At 30.6% G+C, this 26657-nt stretch overlaps 1 protein-coding gene across 3 annotated transcripts in view; it reads left to right on the top strand.

Annotated features, from left to right (window-relative positions):
* Positions 1-26657, top strand: part of LOC132707281 (probable nuclear hormone receptor HR3) — a 231046-nt gene that overhangs the window by 118119 nt on the left and 86270 nt on the right. For 2 of the 3 annotated variants that reach the window (XM_060680098.1, XM_060680309.1), the window contains exon 2: positions 668-992. The exons of the other annotated variant lie outside the window; for it this stretch is intronic. In XM_060680098.1, the coding sequence (XP_060536081.1) occupies positions 896-992 (97 nt within the window). In that variant the 5' untranslated portion in view covers positions 668-895. The remainder of the gene's footprint in view (positions 1-667; positions 993-26657) is intronic. 3 annotated transcript variants of the gene reach the window in all.

The raw sequence follows: 26657 nt of genomic DNA on the forward strand, positions 1-26657 counted from the left end.
CTTGCACACTGACCCTCTAGTGAATGTAATTTCACAATAGATAGACGCCATAAGGATAGTAAGATATATATATATATATATATATATATATATATATATATATATATATATATATATATATATATATATATATATATATATATATATATATATATATATATATATATATATATATATATATATATATATATATATTTATTTATTTATTTGAATTTGTTGACATGTCAATAGGACAGGGCCTAAAACCGAAATTAGCAAGCTAGTAGCATTTTTTCCAGTGATTACTATGGTGGAACAGAAAAATAATTGAATGTAGGGTTTAGGAAAAGATGAGGAAAATGTATTCTTTATAAATGTAACACCCTGTATATTTTTTACTTTAACGATCGTAGGTCACCAACAGAACAATGCAATATTAACCTAACATTGCAAATAACGGAATTATCGAAATAAAACTTGATTTTCCTAATATTTTTTTAGTTGAGCCTAAGAAACAATAATAACAACACCAATTTCCACGTCTTAATTTATTACAAAAATTTTTCGTCTACTATTACCAATTTTCGTAGATTTCATAGAAGGAAAGGAACCACCGGCTCCAAATTAAATTAACATCGGCATTTTTTTTTTGTTCTTACGAATTATCGACGAATTTATCTGAGTTTAGGCGCCGGCAAAACATTAAATGGCGAAACGGAAGTGCAGGGAAAATCTTCGACGAGCATGAAGAGATGGCAGATCTACTGTGTGAAACGTACGAAAAACAAGAAGGCCACGGTGGTGCAGCAGCTCGAATTTGGATAATAGTGTAGACGAAAGTGCGCTTACAATAAGACCGACGGTGGTTTTTTTTCTCGACTAATTTATACGAAGTGGATAAAGGTGTCGTGTCAAAATGTTTGAAATGTGGAACAATGTTTCCACCAAACTAGAGATCCAACAGACCCACGTGCAGTCCCAACAGCCTCACACGTCCAGCGGATCGATAAAAGGTATACAGATCTTTGACGCATTTGTTTGGATGTTTGCTTGCGGTTTTATACAGGAAGATTATGTTGAAATTATTAAAAATAGGATTATTAAATACGTTAACCGAATTGGCCACTTTGTGGAAAAGGAAAATCGTGAGAACCTTTAAACTTCATTTTTTTATCTCCCGACTCGATCCCAAGATTTTTAAATAAAAAGAAATTCATAAGATCACCTTTTAAGAAAGTTTGGAAACAATATTTTAAACAACAATAACAGCAAACCACAAAAAACGCAAAAATCTTATAGATTACAGATTAAAATAAAAAAAATATTAAAATGCATATTGAACAAACAGATTAAACAAATTTACAATTTTGATATGTCAAAAGGCTATAAACTAAACTTATTGGAAGCTATATATCTGTTGGGAATAAATGGACAATATTTTTGGTCGCACAATATACCGGGCGATTCGGAAAAAAGCGTACCGTTCGACTTCCTTAAACTCGTAGATCGGACCGGGACTGACGATGCCCTTTAATGGTTTAAACTCTTGCAAAATGAAATTCTTCGATTCGAGTTTGCTATGGAGGAACGTTTCTCGGTCGCAAATGACGCGATTGGGATACGCCATCATTAATCTGGCCGCCTTGTTTACTATCAGACTGATCACCGTGTATTCCCGCCTCAGGGTATGGCCGAAAGCGCCGCAGTAGGTTTTTCCTACAGATAAAACCATGCCCATTAGAAGTTTTATGAGAAACAACGTACATATTATTGCGCAGCTCGGTATATGGACGTGATTGACCCTGGCGTACCGTGCGTTCAATTTATCTCGATAACGTTGTAATTGGCTATAACTTTTTTGTTTTTCGAGATACGAGGTAAACAATAAAACAAAAGGTAGAGTCAGTAGCCAAGTTTATTTCCAAGTGACGTATAAAACAACACACTATCAATTTTCTGACATATAAGCCTACATCTTTTTTTTTTAATGGAACGCTATGTATATTATATACTTGTTTAATAGAATATCTTTTTCTGATGACAATGATGTAACACACTTTATGTTTTTTACGAAGCGAATTTAATTTTGATCAAATCGTTAGTTTTACAACGCTTTTTTTCTGAGTTTATTACTGGACTACTTGATTATGGGAATTTTAGTGGGCCTTGAAGTTACAGGGTGCTTTCAAGACTCGTCTCAAGATATTTTGAATTTTGGAGATACTAATCTCTTGCGATATTGATAGTTTTTGGTCTATTCCGTTTTTGAGTAGAAACCCTGATATCATTTTCAAAATAAGCTGGATTTTTCAGCGCATTAAATAGCGATGACAGCCTAGTGTTTTATGGTGGCTTTTAGTAGCATAATGTATCTATTTATTCTATCCCCGCAAATCTCAAAACTTCTTAGTCCATGGGCTCTTTTTTCTAGGTGTCAAAAGTGCTCCTTTTCCGTATACTTTTGTTGATCTGTAAAATTGTTGCTGTTATAGATGCTTTGAAATCAACCAATGGCATTTGGAAATTGTTAATTTTTTAGAATAGCATCTAGGAATTTACCATTCCAACATTCATAAAATGAAATATTGTAGAATTTCTTGTTTTTGGTTGCATGCGGATAGTGGTTACTTCAACATAAGTTTTTCTTCGTTTTCCAGTGAATATAGAAATAATATGAATATCTGAAGACGTAATTACTGAAACAGATCCTCGACCATTCTTCAATAAATCTTTTTTTGTGGTCAATGCGGACCGTATTGTCCCAACAACAAAAATATAATTATTCCTCAAGTGAGTAATTGTTGAAAGGGATGCAGAAAGGCTATCTATAAATATTTTGTCGTGCTCAAATCCGACTTTATATTTTCCTTTGACGATTGATAACATAAATCGAATCGAATCCACACTTTGAAAGTTTACTTTTTGGATTGGTTGGTTGGTACGCCCACCCTTGAACGCAATAATCATCCCATCAATGGACATATATTCAGTTGGGCTACAAGTTGTAGAAAAGGCTTCGACCACAGTATCTAGAAATGGACAGACGGGCATCCTTCTTGGATATCCTCAATATTTATAAAATGTACGAGGTGTGTTCAAAATAAGGTGACTTAAGTTTTATCAAAAAGTATTTATTTATTTATCAAAATTAATGTTGTCCCCTTGTACTTGTACCAACTTTTTTTTCAATCCTCGGAACACTTCTGGTCAGCACTTTTTGGTATAGCCTTGAGTTCTTCCGGCGATTTCTTTTTTATTCCTTCAATCGTTCCATAAATCTTTTCTTTCAAGGGTTTCTTGAGTTTTGGGAACAGGAAAAAGTCGAAGGGCGAATATGGTGGCTGAGACATGATTGTGGTTTTCATCACATTGCTTCTACTCTACTTCTACTCTTTATAGATCGTACGACCTTATGGTCAGAACCCTTTATGTACTGTGCCACGATAATCAAAGAAAGCAGTTTGGCGATTCTTCTATTAGGACTACTGGCCTTATTCGCATGATTCGTCGCCAGTTATGACCTTTTTGAGCATACCAAGATCATCATTGACGTCGTGTAATAACTCTTTGTTCATAATTAAGCAGTTTTGTACCAAATTTTGCTATTACACGTTTCATGCCCAAAACCTAAATTGCATGGCACGAGCCAATCATCTTCAACCACTTCGCTAATAGTGATTTGACAACACCATTTGCTTCACTTCTTCAACCCTTCAACAAAAAAAAGTATCGAAGATCGAAAGTACGTAGCCAACCAAACCAATCAATTACAAAAGTAACCTTACTTTTTGAACACACCTCGTATATAACATTTTATATTTTCTTTTGAAACATTATTGCATGTGGAATGTGTATCTACTGTGTACACTGTAATAACACACTTATTTGTAAAGTGGACACAAACATGTACATTTAAAAACTTACACCTTTTTTACCAAAAAAAAAACTATTTTTGACTTATATTTACTATGTCACTAACTACTAAGGACTAAGGGCTCTAACTGTAGAGGAATAGCATTGTCAATATTCTCAAAAATTTTGGAGAAAGCTTTTTATAAAAGGCTATTGGAATTTTTAGAGAAAGTAAGCTTTTTCAGTATTAACCTGTTTAGGTTTCGTAGGGGAGTATCAACTTGCCTTCTTTTTGAACAAAAAACAGCTTTTGACGTAATTAACTTTGATTTGTTGCTTCTTAAGTTAAATCATTATGGTATTCGTGGCAACTCTCTACGATGGTTGGAGAGTTTCCTAAACAAAACGATAAGAATTATTTTTCTAGTGATGAGATGACTTCCAGTGGTGTTCCACCGTGGCGTTGGGGCCTCTATTATTTATTATCTTTATTGCTGACATAGTTTTCTGTGGATCAGATAATAATTATCTATCACTATTTGCTGATGATACAGCTGTGGTTTGCTACGGTTTGAACTCTATCGTAACAGAAATAGTCTTATATTAAATCCTGATAAAACTGAATTGATTCATTTCTCACTAAGAGGCATAGATAAGAGCATATTAGTTAAGTGTAATAATAAACCGATCGAGGAGAGGCGGGTTGCGAAATTTCTGGGAGTTTATTTCGATTCTGGTCTTTCTTGATCTCATCAGGTGGACTATAGTCTCATAAAATTATCCACACACTGTTTTGTCATTTGGCAACTTAGAAGAAGGGTCGCTTAGTCTTTTATTGCTATATTATTATTCGCATATTCACTTTAAATTATGCTATTACTGCTTGGGGTAATTGCTCCCGTTCGCATGGAATATTTTTATTCCATAAAAGGATTAAAAAACAAAAATGCACAGAAAACCAATGAACATAGAACATAACCTCAAAATATGCGAGAAATAGTTGGCAAGCATACAGCTGTTTAATGATTTCTTTTCTAAACGTGCGTGTTTATGGAGTTTAATGACAGATTAAAATGAACACCAGTTTAGTTTGAGAAGAAAACCCTAAAAAAATGACCCCGTACATTAACCAATGGAAAAATTGTAAATCTGGCTCTGATTGAATCGCCCTGGTCGTTCTTAGATAAATAATTACACAGCCCGGTGAGTCGCTAAAAATAAATTCGGCGTTCAGTTCGGAAATAACGAATTCGTTGCCAATAACGGCAGTTTCGCAAGGCCAGTGAACCTGGTGAACGAACAATTCGTCGATTCGTTTTCGGGACGCTCGATCTTTTGGTACGGTTTGAGCGATGACATGCCGCATTTTTTTTGAAAGTAGATGCTTAGAGGAAGACGACGAGCTGTTTCTAAATTCATCGTTGGCGTGGGCACGCGTCATATAGCGGACGTTACGCCCACCCGCGTTACGATGATAACGAAGTTTTTAGGCTGGGTTAGTGAAAGCTACGACGCGGAAAACGATTTCGCACATTTTTTTTTTTTCGTTTTAATTTAATTAAGGCACCTTGCTACGTGCTAACTCAGGAGTTGTTTGAACGTGAAACTTAATACTCGACATCCAAAACTTGATAATGAAAATACTCTAGAAGTCAGTCTTCACTAGATGACATTTTTATTGTAGGTAAATAAACTAAACCAGGTACTTCCTTTTTTAAATAATTACTCCATCTAAACATGTATCGACTCTAACTTGCAAGATGTCTTAGAAAATATAAACTGATAGTAATAATTCGTTACTCTAGTTTTAAATTTTGTAAAGATCAATATAAAACTTTTGAAAGTTCTCATTCTCTCCAGATGGACAAATTCCACATGGGAAAATGTAGGATTTCCAACAGAACCTTCTTGACAAAACGTCTGTAATATATAATATGAAAGTCGAAATGTGAATAGTATATGCAATACCGGTTCTTATCAAACCATGGAAAATTAGAGTTTGATAAAACATCAATCGATACTGGGGATCGATATAGATTAGTTATGGATGTAACCACGGTTTAAGTAGTTACACCCACAACTAACCTAACCCCTTTGTTTTACTTTGCCTTCTAATAATTATGCATTACAAATAGGAACAACAACAATCAGCCATTCAGTAAAAACTAGATTTGTAATTTATAAAAAGCCAATGGTAAAATTTGCAGTAACATTTTAAAAAATATCGTTTCGGCATTTCTCGGTTGACCGTGCATTCGACTGTTGCGGGTTGTGTTCGCGTTACGTGAACTTGCGAAGACTTAAAGGGCGAGTGTTCTCAGGAGTACAGTAGTTGCATTTCATGATGTTTTCGTTGTATTGACCAAAATATCAAAGTACCAAATGATCTATTTATTGATCGGTTTCATTTTTTAATTTATAAAATATACCCTATTATATACACTATTATAAACGTTGTTCCGTTGCTTGTTGAAACCCGGGGCCACTGTCGAGTGTCTCGGCCCTTCAGAATATTGTTGTTTATCGCACTGTCGCGTGTCTCTGCCCTTCAGTGCCGGTGTGATTATTTGCGACAGGATACTTCGCGTGTCTCTGCCCTTAGTATCCATTGCACGATCGGAAGAACCAGCACTGGAGATTGAAAGAGGTACTATGTGTGTTTTGCCCTTTGTACCATTCTAAACTCAGTTCCAGATTTTATGCAAGATATATCTGTTATCTGTGATGTCTGGTGATATTAAGAAATATTCAGTTTGCTTCATGAATCTTAATAATCTTTGGTACTCAGGATATTTTTTTAGTTTCAGATGCGAACCATGTCACCTCGCTGATGACCTGTTCACCGTTCGTGTATACCAAAAAAAAAACTTTGAAATTACTCATTAAAATAAATAATTATATGTATTATACATTTTCAACTTCAAATTTTATTGTTCTGGTAAACTCATCCTACATTAGATGATAAAGTTGCTTTAATCCGGGAGATAGAACGGGGAGAAAAAAAAAGTGATGTGCGACGTCGATGCGGACTTACACCGTCGACTGTATCCACGATTTGGAAGTGCAAAGAAAAAGTCAATCGGGGTAGAGCGGCAGGCAGTTTTAGTAAAATACTAAGAAAGCCAAAATTTTAAAATTTGGATCGGGCAATGTTGCAGTGGTTCCAACAGCAACGTCTTAAAAATGTACCACTGTCTGGCCCTATCGTAAAAAAAGTTTACTGGACAGCTTGGCATTATCCATTTCAAGGCTTTGAAAAGATGGGAAGGGAAGTTCAAACAGAGACATGGTATAAATTCTGGACAGATAAGTGGCGAAGCCCGTGATATCGACAGAAACGTCACTAACGATTGCCTGGAGAAGACGTGGCCAAAACTAGCAGAAAAGTAACCTGCTGACGACATTTTTAATTCTGATGATACTAAAAAATTGAATTACCTGCAAGAATTTTAGTTTTATCGAATAAAATTTTATGTCCGGTTTCGTGATTGTGTTCGGCAACAGCCGATGAGTTTATTTGTTTTAGTCTTAAGGCTCTTTCATGTTCTTTGAACCTAGTTGATATTTTTCGTCCGGTCTCTCCAATGTAATCTTTGCCGCATATGCATGGAATGCAGTAAACTCCTGGCATCTCAAATGGAACTTTGTCTTTGACGGATCGAAGATGTTTAAATGATTAAGATGATTAAGATGATTAAATGGGAGGTTCTTATTAGTTTCTATTTCAATGGTAAAATGTAGAGTGTATAGAGTTTAAATGTCTAAGAAAATCTACTAGGCCATGAAGCCAAATAACAAAAGTATAGATAGATATTCTGGTTTGGTTAGACGTAGAATCCCTCTTTATTAAAGATCCCGAAACTCTCGACATCATTTCAGATATATTAAAACCCGAGAATCTGGAACCAAACCTTCTCGCCTTAACTGGGTTGAGTGATTCGGGCTGAGATACTTTTTCGGCTCTGTAAACAAGAGAGTTGATAACCGATGATTTTTGGATGGCGTTGTGACAATGCATTAAGGTATTCCATCATAAACTACGCTTCACCACAACCTTCCAATAGCAATGAGGCCGAAAGCAATCCCACATTTGCCACTGTTGCCCTTCCTTATATTCAAAACATCACTGACCACATATCAAAAGTTCTTGTCTTGTCCAAACATCTCTCAACATCTTCGATCCGTCAAAGACAACATTCCATTTGAGAATTTACAGCATTCCTTGCATAAGCGGCAAAGAATACATTGGACAGAACGGACGAAAAATAGCAACTAGGCTCAAAGAAGATGAAAGAGCTTTAAGACTAAGACAAACTCATCAGCAGTTGAAGAAAACAATCACGAAACCGGACAAAAAATTTTATTCGTTAAGTCAATAAATGAAACGAAAAGTCCGAGAGTCTATAGAAATTTATGAGCAACCTAACAATCTATCTTAACCGCGACTCAGGTCTTTTCCTGTCACCAAATATAGGAATCAGCCATTCGAGACGATGTTCATGTCTCTCGTTTAGCTCCGCCCCCCTCAAACAATATAAAAGCAACTATAGAGTAAAATGCGATCCAGTTTCAGTCCAGCTCTGAAGAGGCCAACAAGATGATTGGCGAAACGTTAGAAGTTTTGTAAGAATTATTGCAGTAGCCTGTGGAAGTTTCTTTGAAAAAAAACGCTTACTAGATTCCGCTTTTTAATGCCGAAACCGTATAAAATCAGACTGATGTTATTTATCGTTTGCAAATCGTCAATTTTATAATTATCAATAAAATAAAATTGCTACAGAACGTACTTGGAGCCAAATTCGCGAACCGTGCAGTGTTAACGGTCGCGTAACCGGGTCCAAGTAGGCCGTCGAAAAATAAACAACGTTAATATTCCAGAAACGCCATCAAAAATTTTACGGTGCTCGAGCAGCGTCGAGTGATTTTTATTGGCCGACGATTACAACTGTAAAAACTATTCGCCTCGCCCTCCCCGCCCCGAAGGACCAAAATCATTAATATTCTCCTCGGGCGATTAATTATCATTGTTCGTGTAACGAATATGTGCGGCGCACACACACACACACACACGTGTCGAATTTTTATAAAAAGTAATCTTCGGCGGCGCGAGCGTTTTAAAGCATTATCTTACTGACCCATTTATTTTCGAGTTCAACAAACTTGAAGACGATGATAGCGTCGTGTTTGCGAAGAAAACACCATACAAAACAACGACATATGCATCGGACGGAATTGGATACACACGTTTTCAGGTATTACGCGGAGCTTGATTGCTTCGCGGCGTACACCGTGTGCCAAATAAAGTTTCGTCCAAAAGTTTCTTGGACCCTCCTGAAGTTTTAAAATATTACAGGGTATCCCTATATATTTCGACATTTTTGGAATCCTTGGTTAAAATAAAGGTAACTTAAAATAACTTAAATAAAAATTGAGGTTATGTGTTTTTTTTTTTCAAATTTTGATTGCCCCATATAAAATTGCGATTCAAGTATTGCAACGAAAATTTAACCACAGACTAAGAAGGCGATCAGTTTGACAGATGCGTCTCAGCTCATACAGGGTGTCCCAAATAGGTGGTGCGGTTTTGGCGAATTCAATTAACAAAGATATCAATTCTAAGACAAAAAATAATGTAAATTTGTAGTTTATCTTATATTTAAATTTGTCTCCAGCATTGTGAGGCGCTATACAATGTGTATTGCAGAGGATGGTCAATATATTCAAAATATATTGCAGTAATAAATATCAAATATCTCAAAAAGTAAGTAAAATTTGATTGAGTAATCACATCACATAACCTCAATTTCTGCCTAAAGTAAGCAAAATTCGAATAGGAATTTCTTAGGAAAGTGACCTTTATTTCAAAACAAGAATTCTAAACACGTCGAAATATACAGGACGTTCCATTTAAAATAACAAAGTAACTTCTGGGACACACTGTATCAACAAAATTATAATATTTCAAATCTTCCGGAGAGTCTATGCAAAATTTATTGCAGTTACCTGCAATCTTGGATGCATTGATAAATTAATGTTTAATAACCAAAAATCTTTCAGTAACTATCAAAACACGTTAGAATTTCGTCCTTAAGATAAGTTTGTAATTTATCTTATATTTAAATTTTACTTTCTTTTTGAGATATTCGAGGTATAAATTTCGTATAATTTCTTGTTGAATTTAAATCTGCCCACGTTAGGTCACTGCTTCTTTTAAAGATATAATACTCCAGATATACGAATAAAACCAATTGCTAAAAATACAGGGTGTCCCGTAATACGTAGGGATGGACTTGTCTGGTACACAGACGGGTGCAGAATGGGAGATCTGGCCGGAGCTGGAGGGTACTGCGAGACAACGGGATCGAGCTTGTCGGTCCCTCTGGGTCAGTACTGTACTGTGTTTCAGGCAGAAATTTTCGCTTTATTGATGGCGGCCAGAGAGGTGCTTCGGCTCAACCACGGAAGCAGGAGGATGTTCTTCTGCTCGGATAGTAGGGCTGCACTTATGGCGCTGAAGTCAGTGCTTACGCGCTCCTTGTTGATAAAGGAGTGCAAAGGGGTACTGAGGAGAGTGGCTGAGGAGAGGAAGGTCACGTTGGTTTGGGTCCCGGGTCACGCCGGTATCCGGGGCGATGAGGCAGCGGATGCATTAGCCAGAGAGGGCTCCTCGCATAGGCATATAGGGCCAGAGCCCCGCTTGGGGATCGCCCCGTGTGTGAGGCGGGGAGCTCTCGAAGCCTGGGCGAGAGACCGGGCCGCGGGGGCAAGCGAGGCTTATGATGGATGGGCCCGCCCTCTCACGGACCAACGAGCTGCTTACACTGACCAGAAGGGAGTGTAGAGCACTAACAGGAGCCTACACAGAACATTGCAGGCTTAGGAGGCATCTTTGCTTGCTAGGCATTGGAGACGACCCGGAGTGTAGGTGGTGCATGGAGGGGGAGGACACCCCGTATTATCTGCTCACCGAGTGCCCTGCCTTGGCATGGGCAAGATTGGTAGTCTTCGGAACGGCCCTGATCGATCCGGACTCAGTGCACGGTATTGAGCTAAAGGAGTTGCTGACCTTCTATAGGAGGGGCACCATTCTGGACGCCCTCTAGAGCGGCCTGGGGGCACAACGGGCCCATCTGGTGGCCTAAGTGCTTGGACGCCCGCGAGGGCGCCCCCCTTTAATACCAATACCAATAATACCAAATACGTAGAAATTTTGAAACAAATCGACTCTATATTACACACTTTAACAGATTTCATAAATCTTTAGAATTCATATTTAAAGAAACATTTCATAGTTAATTATCTAGCTTGATTGAAAATACCTAATAACAAAAGTAAATAATTAAAGTTTATACGCTAAGGTAATAAATTTGAATAAATAAATCTATAAAACAAAAAGTGAACCAAAAAGAGTTCGTTAATTCGATCCACAAAGTTTAGTTAAAAATGTTCCTCCTAAAATGCTCGTTACATCTGACATAAAAACAATAAAGAAATATCAAAATATTTAAAAATGTAGTTGGCTATGACATCACAATCTTTTTTTTTGACGCATTAAGTTCTAAACAATTCATATTTCTATTTAAAAAGTATGGCGTATTATATCTTTAAAAGAAGTAGTATCATGACTTTGCTATCAAAAAAAACACCTATTATTGCCAACAATTGACCTAATGTGGACAGCTTTCAATTCAACAAGAATTTATACGGGTATCATCTTAAACCTCGAATATCTCGAAAAGTAAGTAAAATTTAAATATAAGATAAATTATAAATTTACATTATTTTTTGTCTTAGAATTGATATCTGAATAAAAATATAGTGTGTTTCATTAGAAAATCTTGAGATTTTGTTAATTGAGTTCGTCAAAACGGCACCACCTATATATATATATATATATATATATATATATATATATATATATATATATATATATATATATATATATATATATATATATATATATATATATATATATATATATATATATATATATATATATATATATATATATATATATATGCAGAGACGCATCTGTCAAATTGATTGAGTAGTGCATCATCTCCTTAGTCTGTGGTTAAATTTTGGTTACAATACCTGGATCAGTAGCGTAACAACACAATTTTATATGCGGCAATCAAGATATGAAAAAAAAACACATAACGTCAATTTCTGCCCAAATTATGCAAAATTCGAATAGGAATTTTTAAGAAAGTGACCTTTATTTTAGTCAAGGATTCCAAAAATTCCGAAATATACAAGGTGTAAATTTGCCAACTTGTAGCAATTTTCCCATGATTGCGACGGTGAATGTGGGGTTTAGGAAAAAATGAGGAAAATGTACTTAAACGGAACACCCTGTATATCGTTTATTCTAACGTTCGTAAATCACCAACAGAACAAAGAGTTATATGCAATTGAAAATAATCGAATTATCGGCTCTCTTTTAAACTAGATGGCTATGAGCGGTATCGAAATAAAACTCCATTTTCCTTTTATTGTTCCAGCAGCTCCGATTTCAAGTAGGGGTCGTCAAAGAAAATGCTTTTTTCGAGCAGCCAATTTTGAATTCCGCACTCTTTCGATCACTGGATACCTAAACTTACAAGAATGATAATGATAGGAATTATAACAACATTTTTTTGTCCATTATTTGAGGGAATTATAAGACGTTTTAGATGGAAAGTGTCGAGAGCCTTATTCTCAGAGGTTTCCATAAATATATTCGCGATGACTGGTGATAGTGGAGAACCCATAGCTGTTCCCCACATTTGTTCAAAATTTTGGCCGTTAAAAGAAAAATATTTTTCAATTAACCTTCCAATAGCAATGAAACCAAAAGCAATCCTACACTTTCCACTGTTGTCCTCAATCTCGAAACCGGACTTAAAATTTGATTCGATAAAACTAAAATTCTTGCATGTAATCAATTCTTCTACCAACGAAAAATCCGAGAGTGTATAGAAACCTATAAGCAACCTAATAATCTTAACCGCGACTGAGGTCTCTACCTGTCACCAATAGGGGAATCAGTCATCCGAGACGGGGTTTATGTCCCTCATTTAGCTCCGCCCCTCTCAAACAATATAAAAGCAGGTACAGAGTAAAATGCGAGCCAGTTTCAGTCAAGCTCTGAAGAAGCCAACAGGATGATGGGCGAAACGTTAGCTAGTTCAAGTCAACAAAAATTACATTGGATTGAAATAATCTGATTAAATAAAATTATGTTAAATAATAAATTATTTAAAATATTTTTTACTTGACTATTTTCATTTAATTAAAAAAATTAATTCTTTGGCTATTTAATTTATTACTATAATCAGGTGGGTTACAGCGTTGCAGTTTACTCAATTGCATTTGGGAAGCTTCATGAAGATTCATATGATTTAATGTTTAAGAAAAGTTTGTTCGGGTTAAGTTTTGGTTGGTTAAACCATTGAACTACGTTAAAGGTTATATATTTTTTTTGAAATGCACCACTCGCAATGGAACATCACTGGCAGATCAAATCAAATGTTGACCCCACTGCCTATTTAAGTATCAATATCAATCCTTGCAAAATTTTGAAACTTTTCCTATTACGGTCATACCACAATATATAGGTACGAGAATAACAATTAACGATTATCTTTTTAAAAATATCGGTATTTGACAAGATTATTTATACACTTCACGTAAATAATAAATCTGTTTACTTGACACACATTGCCTTTCGGAGAACGAACTTATTGTCGGGAATTTCTTTTCCAACACGCTACTGAAATTTATATACATTACTAATTCAAAGGAATCAAAGTCAGCTGACTCCGATAAATAGAAAATAAAATATCGAATTGCTTCGTTTTTGTATGTAGAAAATTATCGATTTTTTTGGGCCGTTTAAAAAAAAAGGCCAAAAAGCAATTGTTAGTTTCGTTCGATCTGTCTCTATATATAACATAAACAAATTTAGAACAACCCCACAATATATGATGGAAAAGAAAAAAAGAATGAAATTGAAATTATGGTTTCAAGATGTTGGCTAAAGTAGAAAGATTTCCAAAAATATCTTATGTTATCCTTAAATTTAGTTAGTTAGTTGTCATTATGGCCTAGATAAGAAATTATTTCATCAAGCAATCAAGCGATCAATGTCTGAATTCACAGACTATCCAAAAAACGAACAGCAGGTCGAATTGACCAGCTTCAATAAATCTTCTGACACTTCTAAATATCTACATGAAACTTTTATTTGGAAAAAACAATTGCATCTGCTGAGAAACGCGAAGAGTAAGCCATAGGACATGCTAATACTATTTCGTGGTTAATTAAATGGTAAAATAATTAATCAAGTGATGGTCTTTTCTTATCAAATTCAAATAAATTTTTGGACGTTTGGGAAGTTTTTTAACTGGAATGTAAAATATGATTTGTTATCTTACATTTTAGCTGTCATTACTTCTTTGAATACTTCTTTTTAATTTTAATTTTAATTATTTTAAAATTCTGACTATACACAAAAACAAAAAAGCTTGTTTAAACTACACTTATTTGCAAGCATATTTAAGAATTAGTTAGTTATTTCATTTACTAGAAAATTAAAAAACTAAAATATAGTATTGGGCTCTCTAGGAAATATTTAAGTATTTTAATTTTCCTTACGTATGTAGTTTGACCGTACAGGTATTAGGATATAATATTATACGAAATGTTCTCTTCTTTATAGTTATTCTGGATGTTAGTTGAGACTTTTTTGTCTGAAACGTGCGATCGGAGTTAATTGCACGAAGTTCCCTTTGAACCATTTAGCCCTCTGAATTTGTTTAATAAATGTTTCCAAAATTCATTGTTTTTCTCTTCGCGAATAACGCATTATATGATGAAACGAACAGAGTTCTGTTAAATCTGTAACTATGTTATAAACAAACAATTTATTTTTTGGTGACGGCCCACTTTACAGCTGCCTAAGGAATAAATTATAAATTTTAGAATATTGTTTTATTTTAGAATGTCGCTTTCATATTAAAAGCGCATATATTTTAAAAACTATTGGACTTGTGCACAGTAATCCTACTTTAACGTTTGAAAACAATTTAGGCGACCCTGTGATGGATGTGTTTTTACCGAAGCACACCGAGTTCAGAAGCCTCGAAAACAATACACACACTATAGTATACTAACAGAGTGTATTACTATACGTGAAAAACAAAAGTACAATTTGCATGGATCGGTCGTACCGACTCTGGTCCAGCAGATCGAAATCGAACAAAACAATCAAATAGCACGTCGACACATTTCGTCCCCTAAAGAGGAACTGGCCACTCCGCGCTCCTTCGCCGACTTCGTCTCCAACAATTGGCAATAGAGGGCGCTCCGCACATCAACACCGCACAGTACAATCCGACCAATTTTTAAACCATCACAACCCTAATAGTTTTTTGTTGCTCGGGTTGGCTCAAGTTGGAGGACCGATATAAAGTTCAGTTAGCCACCTTTGTTTTTAAACTCCATTAAGACTCCGTCGTACCTGTTTGATATACTTTGCAGAGGAAATGATATTTATCATTATCTTGTACTTACGATGTAGATATATACGGGTGTGTATTTTGTTGTCAATTATGGTGTTAATAAACACAGTTTGTTATTATTATTATTATTATTGTTATTTGTTATGTTCTCTCGTTTTTAAACGGTAGTTCCGTGATCTTAACATTGCATCAGACGGACGGTTGTCAAGCCATTCTGCATAAATCTTTCGTTCCATTGCCAGGGATCGCCTAACAATGTGACGGGCGTCCAGTATCACCGATTTCTGGAGTTGGGGTATGAGGTATTCTATGTTTAGTCCTTTTGCGTGAGCCATAGTGGATTTTAGTATTATACCCGTTGCCGATACAATGATTGGTCCGACGTTGACCCGATCTACTCTCCACATATGCTTCATTTCCCCTGCAAGTTCTATATATTTATTTGTTTTTGTTGCGTAAGCCTTTTGTATGTTCGCTGAGCTTGGTATTGTTACTTCGATGAGGGTGATCTTATTTCTATATCTTATATCATATACAAGTATTTTAAAGTAGTTTAAAGTATTGATTTTCTAATACACCTTTTGGGTCATATTTGTAATAAGGAATTGATCCCCTAACAAGCTGATGCCGATTCGCAAGGTCCTGATATATATATTATGCCCACCAATGTCTCATATGCACCTGTTATATGTTCGATGGTTTCTCCTTTATGTCCCCATCTCCGACACTTATCGTCGGCATCTTCTCCCATAATATACTTGCGATGTTTTCTTGTAGGTATTATTCTGAATCCAACTGTTTCGCCGTAGAGGGAACCCGTCTTCAGCCATTTGTTAGACGCGGTCTTGTCTTGGTTTAAGTAGCTAGGGTGTGTACCATGTAGTTGGTTATGCTTCCACTCGTCAATCAACTGCTGTCTGTTTGCTCCGCTTCGTACACATCCTCTTCGACACCCATCAAATTCAGTGGTGTTATTTCGTCGTCATGGTTACATATTACTGCAAACATTTTTTCAAAAAGTGCCCTATAAGACTTTTCACTTGAGATTGGTGCAATTGCTTTATGTTGGATATTCCTAGGCCTCCCTCTTCTGACGTTCCTCTATCCCGACTGCACGCGAGCCAAGTGGATTAATTTCCTTTCTTTCTAGCAAAAATAAACGCCAAAGTTGAATTTTCAAAAAAAAAACATTTGTTTTTAGTATACGCGGTTAATTTTTTCGACGTGACCGCGTTACGACTGCGAATCGCTCAAAAACCCGCACGTTGCACAATTTCTGCGTTGAATATTAACATTTGGTCGGTTTTTTTTCTCTGTTCGACTATTATAGATTCGATCGAAGGATTTTCGTACTCGTTATGGTGTTTGAAAGTTTTCGAATCGTTTACCCGCTGTCGGCGTATTTATCGCCGTTTAAAACTGCAAGGTTCAAGTGAGTTCGTTTTCAATGATTTTTGTGTAATTCGTTTGCGCGCGCACACTCGCAATAGAACACAAATTAGACGCTGTTTTCGTACCTGTCTCGGATTGTAAATACGAATGTTTATCGTTTGGCAATTTATTCTGGTTAGCTATATTTAGCAAGAATGTTAGGTTTGTAGTAATTGTGAACGCGCCTATAATTATTTCATTATAACGCGAAATCACAGAAGAATTAACGATCGCCACGTTGTACAGGGTGTTAAGTATACGTCTACCGATCTTCGGGCCTACCTGAAAGAGGAACTTTTGAGATTTGAGAAGATATATTTTTATATATACAGGGCGTTGCATAAATTACCCACATATATAATTTTTATATTTGTCAATGGAACACCCTGTATATTATACGCTTAATAAAATCTCCTAAAAATTCTGCACATTTCTTGGATAATATATCCTATATACGAATCGAATTAATAGTAACGTTCAAAAATAAAATAATATTAGGTGGCTGTAAAGTAGATCGTCACCAAAAAACAAAATTTTTGTTTGCAACTGACAGTGACAGTTACCAGTTACAGATTTAGCAACGATATTATTTACGCTTGAATGCAATTTTTGTATAGCTATCTTACATATCTTATATCTTATTTTCCGCACTTATTCACGATCCGTCAGCGGCCATGTTGGTTGTTTTTCGCAAGGGCTTATTGTCCAAAGGCCGAATGTGCTCGTAGTTGCATCAACTAAATTTACTTATAGAAAATGAGCAAGCAAAAAGTAAATATTCAGAATTAAATACTCAAAGTTTATGTATGAGCAGGCTTTATAGGACAATCGCATTGGACAATATAGTAGCAGATATGGGATTTGAACATATTTTGGGAAAATGATGTCGTCCAAAATGCCGTATCCAAACTCATTCACGATTTGTTAGCGGCCATGTTGGTTGTTTGTCTTATTGGCAAATAGTCGAAGTTTATGTATGAGCAGGTTTTATAAGACAAACACATTGGACAATACAGTAACTCTACTACGTTAAAAAAAAAATTTTTTTTTCTGCAGATATAATGGAATTTGGACATATTTTGGGAAAATACTGCCGTAAAAATGCCGTATCCGAACTCATTTACGATGTGTTAGCGGCCATGTTGGTTGTTGGTCTTATTGGTCAATAGCCGAATTTGCAATTACAGATGTATGTATGTATTACAGATGTAGTATGGATGGTTAGTTGAATAGACCTTCTCAAAATTTTTCTCATAGTTGCTTCATAAATTTCAAAAATTTACTTATAGAATGAGCAAGCAAAAGTGAATATTCAGAATTAACAAACTTTATCTATGGTACCCGCCTTCGGCTGTCGTTTGATATTTATTCTAAGAAAATCGGATCATATAACAGATAAAATTATATCGAGGGTCTTATAATTGAAGGTGTTTTGAACATAATTTAGCAAAAAGCTATTTTATTACTTTAGAAAGAGTTAAAAATAAATTTCAGCTCAACTCTGATATACAACATAGAGATACCCAAAATAAATTAAAATTTATTTTGCTTATAATAGCGTTCAACTTTATAATTCTTGGCCACATGATTTAAAAATCATCTTTTTGACAAGCAGATAGAGTATTATGGCTTGTTGCAACCGGTAGTACTATCGAGCATAATAGAAATAATAAAATTGTTTATACTTTTTTTAGTCATGTTATTATATTGCAATACAACAAACATCAACCTTTATAATAAAATAGTTGGTATGATAATTATTATCAATCATTGACAATGTATTTATTGAACTCTTCAGTATGTCATTATATATTAATATAGTATATTCATTTGAAAATCATGATTATTTTTAATTAGTAATTATTAATTAGTAATCAATTTCAGAACTCATCCTCAAGCTTATTATTTCACAATTTCTTTTATATTTACATTTCGTTTTTGATTTTTACACTTTCCTAAATTTTCGAAATGATTATTATAATATTATTAATGTTATATTTAATAAATATTAGGTATATTAATAAGTTATTAATTTTTAATTAATAATCAATTTCGGAAATCATCCTTCAGCTTATTATATTACAATTTCTTTTATATTTTCATTTCGTTTTTGATTTTTACACTTTCCTAAATTTTCGAAATGGTTATTACTATATTATTACTGTTATATTTAATAAATATTAGGTATATTAATAAGTTATTAATTTATAATTAATAATCAATTTCGGAAATCATCCTCCAGCTTATTAAATTACAATTTCTTTTATATTTTCATTTCGTTTTTGATTTTTACACTTTCCTAAATTTTCGAAATGGTTATTACTATATTATTACTGTTATATTTAATAAATATTAGGTATATTAATAAGTTATTAATTTATAATTAATAATCAATTTCGGAAATCATCCTCCAGCTTATTAATTTACAATTTCTTTTATATTTTCATTTCGTTTTTGATTTTTACACTTTTCTAAATTTTCGAAATGATTATTACTATATTATTACTGTTATCTTTAATAAATATTAGGTATATTAATAAGTTATTCATTTTTAATTAATAATCAATTTCGGAAATCATCCGTCAGCTTATTAAATTACAATTTCTTTTATATTTTCATTTCGTTTTTGATTTTTACACTTTCCTAAATTTTCGAAATGATTATTACTATATTATTACTGTTATATTTAATAAATATTAGGTATATTAATAAGTAATCAATTTTTAATTAATGATCAATTTCGGAAATCATCCTCCCGCTTATTATGTTACAGTTTCTTTTATATTTTTATTTCGTTTTTGATTTTTACACTTTCCTAAATTTTCGAAATGATTATTATTGTTACTGTTATATTTAATAAATATTAGGTGTATTAATAAGTTATTCATTTTTAATTAATAATCAATTTCGGAAATCATCCTCCAGCTTATTATTTTACAGTTTCTTTTATATTTTCATTTCGTTTTTGATTTTTACGCTTTCCTAAATATTCGAAATGATTATTATTATATTATTACTGTTATATTTAATAAATATTAGGTATATTAATAAGTTATTAATTTTTAATTAAAAATCAATTTCGGAAATCATCCTTCAGCTTATTATATTACAATTTCTTTTATATTTTCATTTCGTTTTTGATTTTTACACTTTTCTAAATTTTCGAAATGATTATTATTGTTACTGTTATATTTAATAAATATTAGGTGTATTAATAAGTTATTCATTTTTAATTAATAATCAATTTCGGAAATCATCCTCCAGCTTATTATTTTACAGTTTCTTTTATATTTTCATTTCGTTTTTGATTTTTACGCTTTCCTAAATATTCGAAATGATTATTATTATATTATTACTGTTATATTTAATAAATATTAGGTATATTAATAAGTTATTAATTTTTAATTAAAAATCAATTTCGGAAATCATCCTTCAGCTTATTATATTACAATTTCTTTTATATTTTCATTTCGTTTTTGATTTTTACACTTTTCTAAATTTTCGAAATGATTATTACTATATTATTATTGTTATCTTTAATAAATATTAGGTATATTAATAAGTTATTCATTTTTAATTAATAATCAATTTCGGAAATCATCCGTCAGCTTATTAAATTACAATTTCTTTTATATTTTCATTTCGTTTTTGATTTTTACACTTTTCTAAATTTTCGAAATGATTATTACTATATTATTATTGTTATCTTTAATAAATATTAGGTATATTAATAAGTTATTCATTTTTAATTAATAATCAATTTCGGAAATCATCCGTCAGCTTATTAAATTACAATTTCTTTTATATTTTCATTTCGTTTTTGATTTTTACACTTTCCTAAATTTTCGAAATGATTATTACTATATTATTACTGTTATATTTAATAAATATTAGGTATATTAATAAGTAATCAATTTTTAATTAATGATCAATTTCGGAAATCATCCTCCAGCTTATTAAATTACAATTTCTTTTATATTTTCATTTCGTTTTTGATTTTTACACTTTTCTAAATTTTCGAAATGATTATTACTATATTATTATTGTTATCTTTAATAAATGTTAGGTATATTAATAAGTTGTTAATTTTTAATTAATAATCAATTTCGGAAATCATCCTCCAGCTTATTATTTTACAGTTTCTTTTATATTTTCATTTCGTTTTTGATTTTTACACTTTCCTAAATTTTCGAAATGATTATTACTATATTATTGCTGTTATATTTAATAAATATTAGGTATATTAATAAGTTATTAATTTTTAATTAATAATCAATTTCGGAAATCATCCTCCAGCTTGTTAAATTACAATTTCTTTTATATTTTCATTTCGTTTTTGATTTTTACACTTTCCTAAATTTTCGAAATGATTATTACTGTATTATTACTGTTATATTTAATAAATATTAGGTATATTAATAAGTTATTCATTTTTAATTAATAATCAATTTCGGAAATCATGCTCCAGCTTATTATTTTACAGTTTCTTTTATATTTTCATTTCGTTTTTGATTTTTACACTTTCCTAAATTTTCGAAATGATTATTACTATATTATTACTGTTATATTTAATAAATATTAGGTATATTAATAAGTTATTAATTTTTAATTAATAATCAATTTCGGAATTCATTCTCCAGCTTATTATTTTACAGTTTCTTTTATGTTTTCATTTTGGTTTGATTTTTACACTTTCCTAAATTTTCGAAATGATTATTACTATATTATTACTGTTATATTTATTAAATATTAGGTATATTAATAAGTTATTAATTTTTAATTAATAATCAATTTCAGAAATCATCCTCCAGGTTATTATTTTACAGTTTCTTTTATATTTTCATTTCGTTTTTGATTTTTACACTTTCCTAAATTTTCGAAATGATTATTATTATATTATTACTGTTATATTTAATAAATATTATGTATATTAATAAGTTATTAATTTTTAATTAATAATCAATTTCAGAAATCATCCTCCAGCTTAGTATTTTACAGTTTCTTTTATATTTTCATTTCGTTTTTGATTTTTACACTTTCCTAAATTTTCGAAATGATTATTATTATATTATTACTGCTATATTTAATAAATATTATGTATATTAATTAATTATTAATTTTTAATTAATAATCAATTTCAGAAATCATCCTCCAGCTTAGTATTTTACAGTTTCTTTTATATTTTCATTTTGTTTTTGATTTTTACACTTTCCTAAATTTTCGAAATGATTATTACTATATTATTACTGTTATATTTAATAAATATTAAGTATATTAATAAGTTATTCATTTTTAATTAATAATCAATTTCGGAAATCATCCTTCAGCTTATTATATTACAATTTCTTTTATATTTTCATTTCGTTTTTTATTACACTTTCCTAAATTTTCGAAATGATTATCACTATATTATTACTGTTATATTTAATAAATGTTAGGTATATTAATAAGTTGTTAATTTTTAATTAATAATCAATTTCGGAAAGCATCCTCCAGCTTATTAAATTACAATTTCTTTTATATTTTCATTTCGTTTTTGATTTTTACACTTTCCTGAATTTTCGAAATGATTATTACTATATTATTACTGTTATATTTAATAAATATTAAGTATATTAATAAGTTATTCATTTTTACTTAATAATCAATTTCGGAAATCATCCTCCAGCTTATTATTTTACAGTTTCTTTTATATTTTCATTTTGTTTTTGATTTTTACACTTTCCTAAATTTTCGAAATGATTATTACTATATTATTACTGTTATATTTAATAAATATTAAGTATATTAATAAGTTATTCATTTTTAATTAATAATCAATTTCGGAAATCATCCTTCAGCTTATTATATTACAATTTCTTTTATATTTTCATTTCGTTTTTGATTACACTTTCCTAAATTTTCGAAATGATTATTACTATATTATTACTGTTATATTTAATAAATATTAAGTATATTAATAAGTTATTCATTTTTAATTAATAATCAATTTCGGAAATCATCCTTCAGCTTATTATATTACAATTTCTTTTATATTTTCATTTCGTTTTTGATTACACTTTCCTAAATTTTCGAAATGATTATCACTATATTATTACTGTTATATTTAATAAATGTTAGGTATATTAATAAGTTGTTAATTTTTAATTAATAATCAATTTCGGAAAGCATCCTCCAGCTTATTAAATTACAATTTCTTTTATATTTTCATTTCGTTTTTGATTTTTACACTTTCCTGAATTTTCGAAATGATTATTACTATATTATTACTGTTATATTTAATAAATATTAAGTATATTAATAAGTTATTCATTTTTACTTAATAATCAATTTCAGAAATCATCCTCCAGCTTATTATTTTACAGTTTCTTTTATATTTTCATTTTGTTTTTGATTTTTACACTTTCCTAAATTTTCGAAATGATTATTACTATATTATTACTGTTATATTTAATAAATATTAAGTATATTAATAAGTTATTCATTTTTAATTAATAATCAATTTCGGAAATCATCCTCCAGCTTATTATTTTACAGTTTCTTTTATATTTTCATTTTGTTTTTGATTTTTACACTTTCCTAAATTTTCGAAATGATTATTACTATATTATTACTGTTATATTTAATAAATATTAGGTATATTAATAAGTTATTCATTTTTAATTAATAATCAATTTCGGAAATCATCCTCCAGCTTATAATTTTACAGTTTCTTTTATATTTTCATTTTGTTTTTGATTTTTACACTTTCCTAAATTTTCGAAATGATTATTACTATATTATTACTGTTATATTTAATAAATATTAAGTATATTAATAAGTTATTCATTTTTAATTAATAATCAATTTCGGAAATCATCCTCCAGCTTATTATTTTACAGTTTCTTTTATATTTTCATTTTGTTTTTGATTTTTACACTTTCCTAAATTTTCGAAATGATTATTACTATATTATTACTGTTATATTTAATAAATATTAGGTATATTAATAAGTTATTCATTTTTAATTAATAATCAATTTCGGAAATCATCCTCCAGCTTATTATTTTACAGTTTCTTTTATATTTTCATTTTGTTTTTGATTTTTACACTTTCCTAAATTTTCGAAATGATTATTACTATATTATTGCTGTTATATTTAATAAATATTAGGTATATTAATAAGTTATTAATTTTTAATTAATAATCAATTTCGGAAATCATCCTCCAGCTTGTTAAATTACAATTTCTTTTATATTTTCATTTCGTTTTTGATTTTTACACTTTCCTAAATTTTCGAAATGATTATTACTGTATTATTACTGTTATATTTAATAAATATTAGGTATATTAATAAGTTATTCATTTTTAATAATTTAATCAATTTCGGAAATCATGCTCCAGCTTATTATTTTACAGTTTCTTTTATATTTTCATTTCGTTTTTGATTTTTACACTTTCCTAAATTTTCGAAATGATTATTACTATATTATTACTGTTATATTTAATAAATATTAGGTATATTAATAAGTTATTAATTTTTAATTAATAATCAATTTCGGAATTCATTCTCCAGCTTATTATTTTACAGTTTCTTTTATATTTTCATTTCGTTTTTGATTTTTACACTTTCCTAAATTTTCGAAATGATTATTATTATATTATTACTGCTATATTTAATAAATATTATGTATATTAATAAATTATTAATTTTTAATTAATAATCAATTTCAGAAATCATCCTCCAGCTTAGTATTTTACAGTTTCTTTTATATTTTCATTTCGTTTTTGATTTTTACACTTTCCTAAATTTTCCAAATGATTATTATTATATTATTATTGTTATATTTAATAAATATGATGTATATTAATAAGTTATTAATTTTTAATTAATAATCAATTTCGGAAATCATCCTTCAGCTTGTTAAATTACAATTTCTTTTATATTTTCATTTCGTTTTTGATTTTTACACTTTGCTAAATTTTCGAAATGATTATTACTATATTATTACTGTTATATTTAATAAATATTAGGTATATTAATAAGTTATTCATTTTTAATTAATAATCAATTTCGGAAATCATGCTCCAGCTTATTATTTTACAGTTTCTTTTATATTTTCATTTCGTTTTTGATTTTTACACTTTCATAAATTTTCGAAATGATTATTACTATATTATTACTGTTATATTTAATAAATATTAGGTATATTAATAATTTATTAATTTTTAATTAATAATCAATTTCGGAAATCATCCTCCAGCTTAGTATTTTACAGTTTCTTTTATATTTTCATTTCGTTTTTGATTTTTACACTTTCCTAAATTTTCGAAATGATTATTATTATATTATTACTGCTATATTTAATAAATATTAGGTATATTAATAAGTTATTAATTTTTAATTAATAATAAATTTCAGAAATCATCCTCCAGCTTAGTATTTTACAGTTTCTTTTATATTTTCATTTCGTTTTTGATTTTTACACTTTCCTAAATTTTCGAAATGATTATTATTATATTATTACTGCAATATTTAATAAATGGGTATATTTAATAAATTATTAATTTTTAGTTATTAATCAATCATCTTATTATTTTACTAGTTGTTTTATATTTACATTTCGTTTTTGATTTTTACACTTTACAAAATGTCCGAAATGATTACTACTTTTTAAACTGTGTGTGTTTGACTTGCTAATTTTCTTTCCAAATATAACAAATGAAACGTCGCCTATACACACGCAAATTCAAAACGATTTCAAAACGAATCAAAAATTCGTGCGGATAGCCCCCTCCCTCCGCCCCCGGGTTGTTTACACGTTTCAGTTTTAAGCGACCTTAAATTAAACCTAGAAACGTTTGAGGTCGCAAAATCATTCGGAATGAATTCTCTTGAACCTGCTATTTCAACAATAAACATGTTTACCGCTTGTCCAAATGCGTGGATTATTTAGTTGGTCTAAATAAAATGCTTAAAATGTGCAAAAAATTGGATAATGCGGCGTGACGCAGGACAAACACTCCATTGGGTGAAAATTATATATTTTTTTAAGACGTGCGTCGTAACTCGCTTCATTTTTGAGATGGAGCGTTGAATGTTTTTGATAATTTATGTTACAAATGGACAAAGTTGCATATTAAGTTTTTATAACAATCGAAATTGATAAACTAAAAGGAAATTTAAAGTCTTTTTTTTTTAATTTAAAAACGCATTATAACACACCTAAAAATTTTAATTTTTTATATCGACTATTTGTAACGACTAACGACATAATACGGATTTATTCATTTATCAACGGTCGAAATCCAATAATTGTAATATGCAATTAACATTTCGATCAACGAACAAAACAAAAGAGTAAAAATAAAGAACAATAACTAAACTTCATAACAATTAACAAAATAAAATAAAGAAAACATGATCGGTAACAACCAGATCAATTTAGAAATTTAAAGAAAGGATATTACTAATACTAATTACTAATATTGATGATAAATTCTTAGGTCGTACAAATGATAGGAATTTATTTATAAAATAAAATAGTACCATGTAATATGCACTACAAAAGTGCAATGTGCAAGAAACTTTTTTTAAACCATTTTAAAAAATGTTTAATAATTAACACTAACACGAAAATTTTATTAAGTATTCTTACACAATTTTGTTAAAAATAGTCAAAACCTCCACAACCACTTAGTTCTTAGAAATTGAAATTTGAAATGATTTCACAATTAAAACAACAAACAAAAAATGTTCAGATTTTCGCAGTTATTTATTGGTTTATGACAGCAATTTCGGCAACACCGTGCCTTTATCAAATACAAAATATGACAATATTCCGACATCTGACATTCGTCAGTAAGTAAGTATTCCAATATTTCATTTTGTTAATCTCTGTATCTTCCCAC

The sequence above is a fragment of the Cylas formicarius genome, unplaced genomic scaffold (genome assembly GCF_029955315.1).
Source record: "Cylas formicarius isolate icCylForm1 unplaced genomic scaffold, icCylForm1.1 PGA_scaffold_10__41_contigs__length_53128322, whole genome shotgun sequence".
Lineage (NCBI taxonomy): Eukaryota > Metazoa > Arthropoda > Insecta > Coleoptera > Brentidae > Cylas > Cylas formicarius.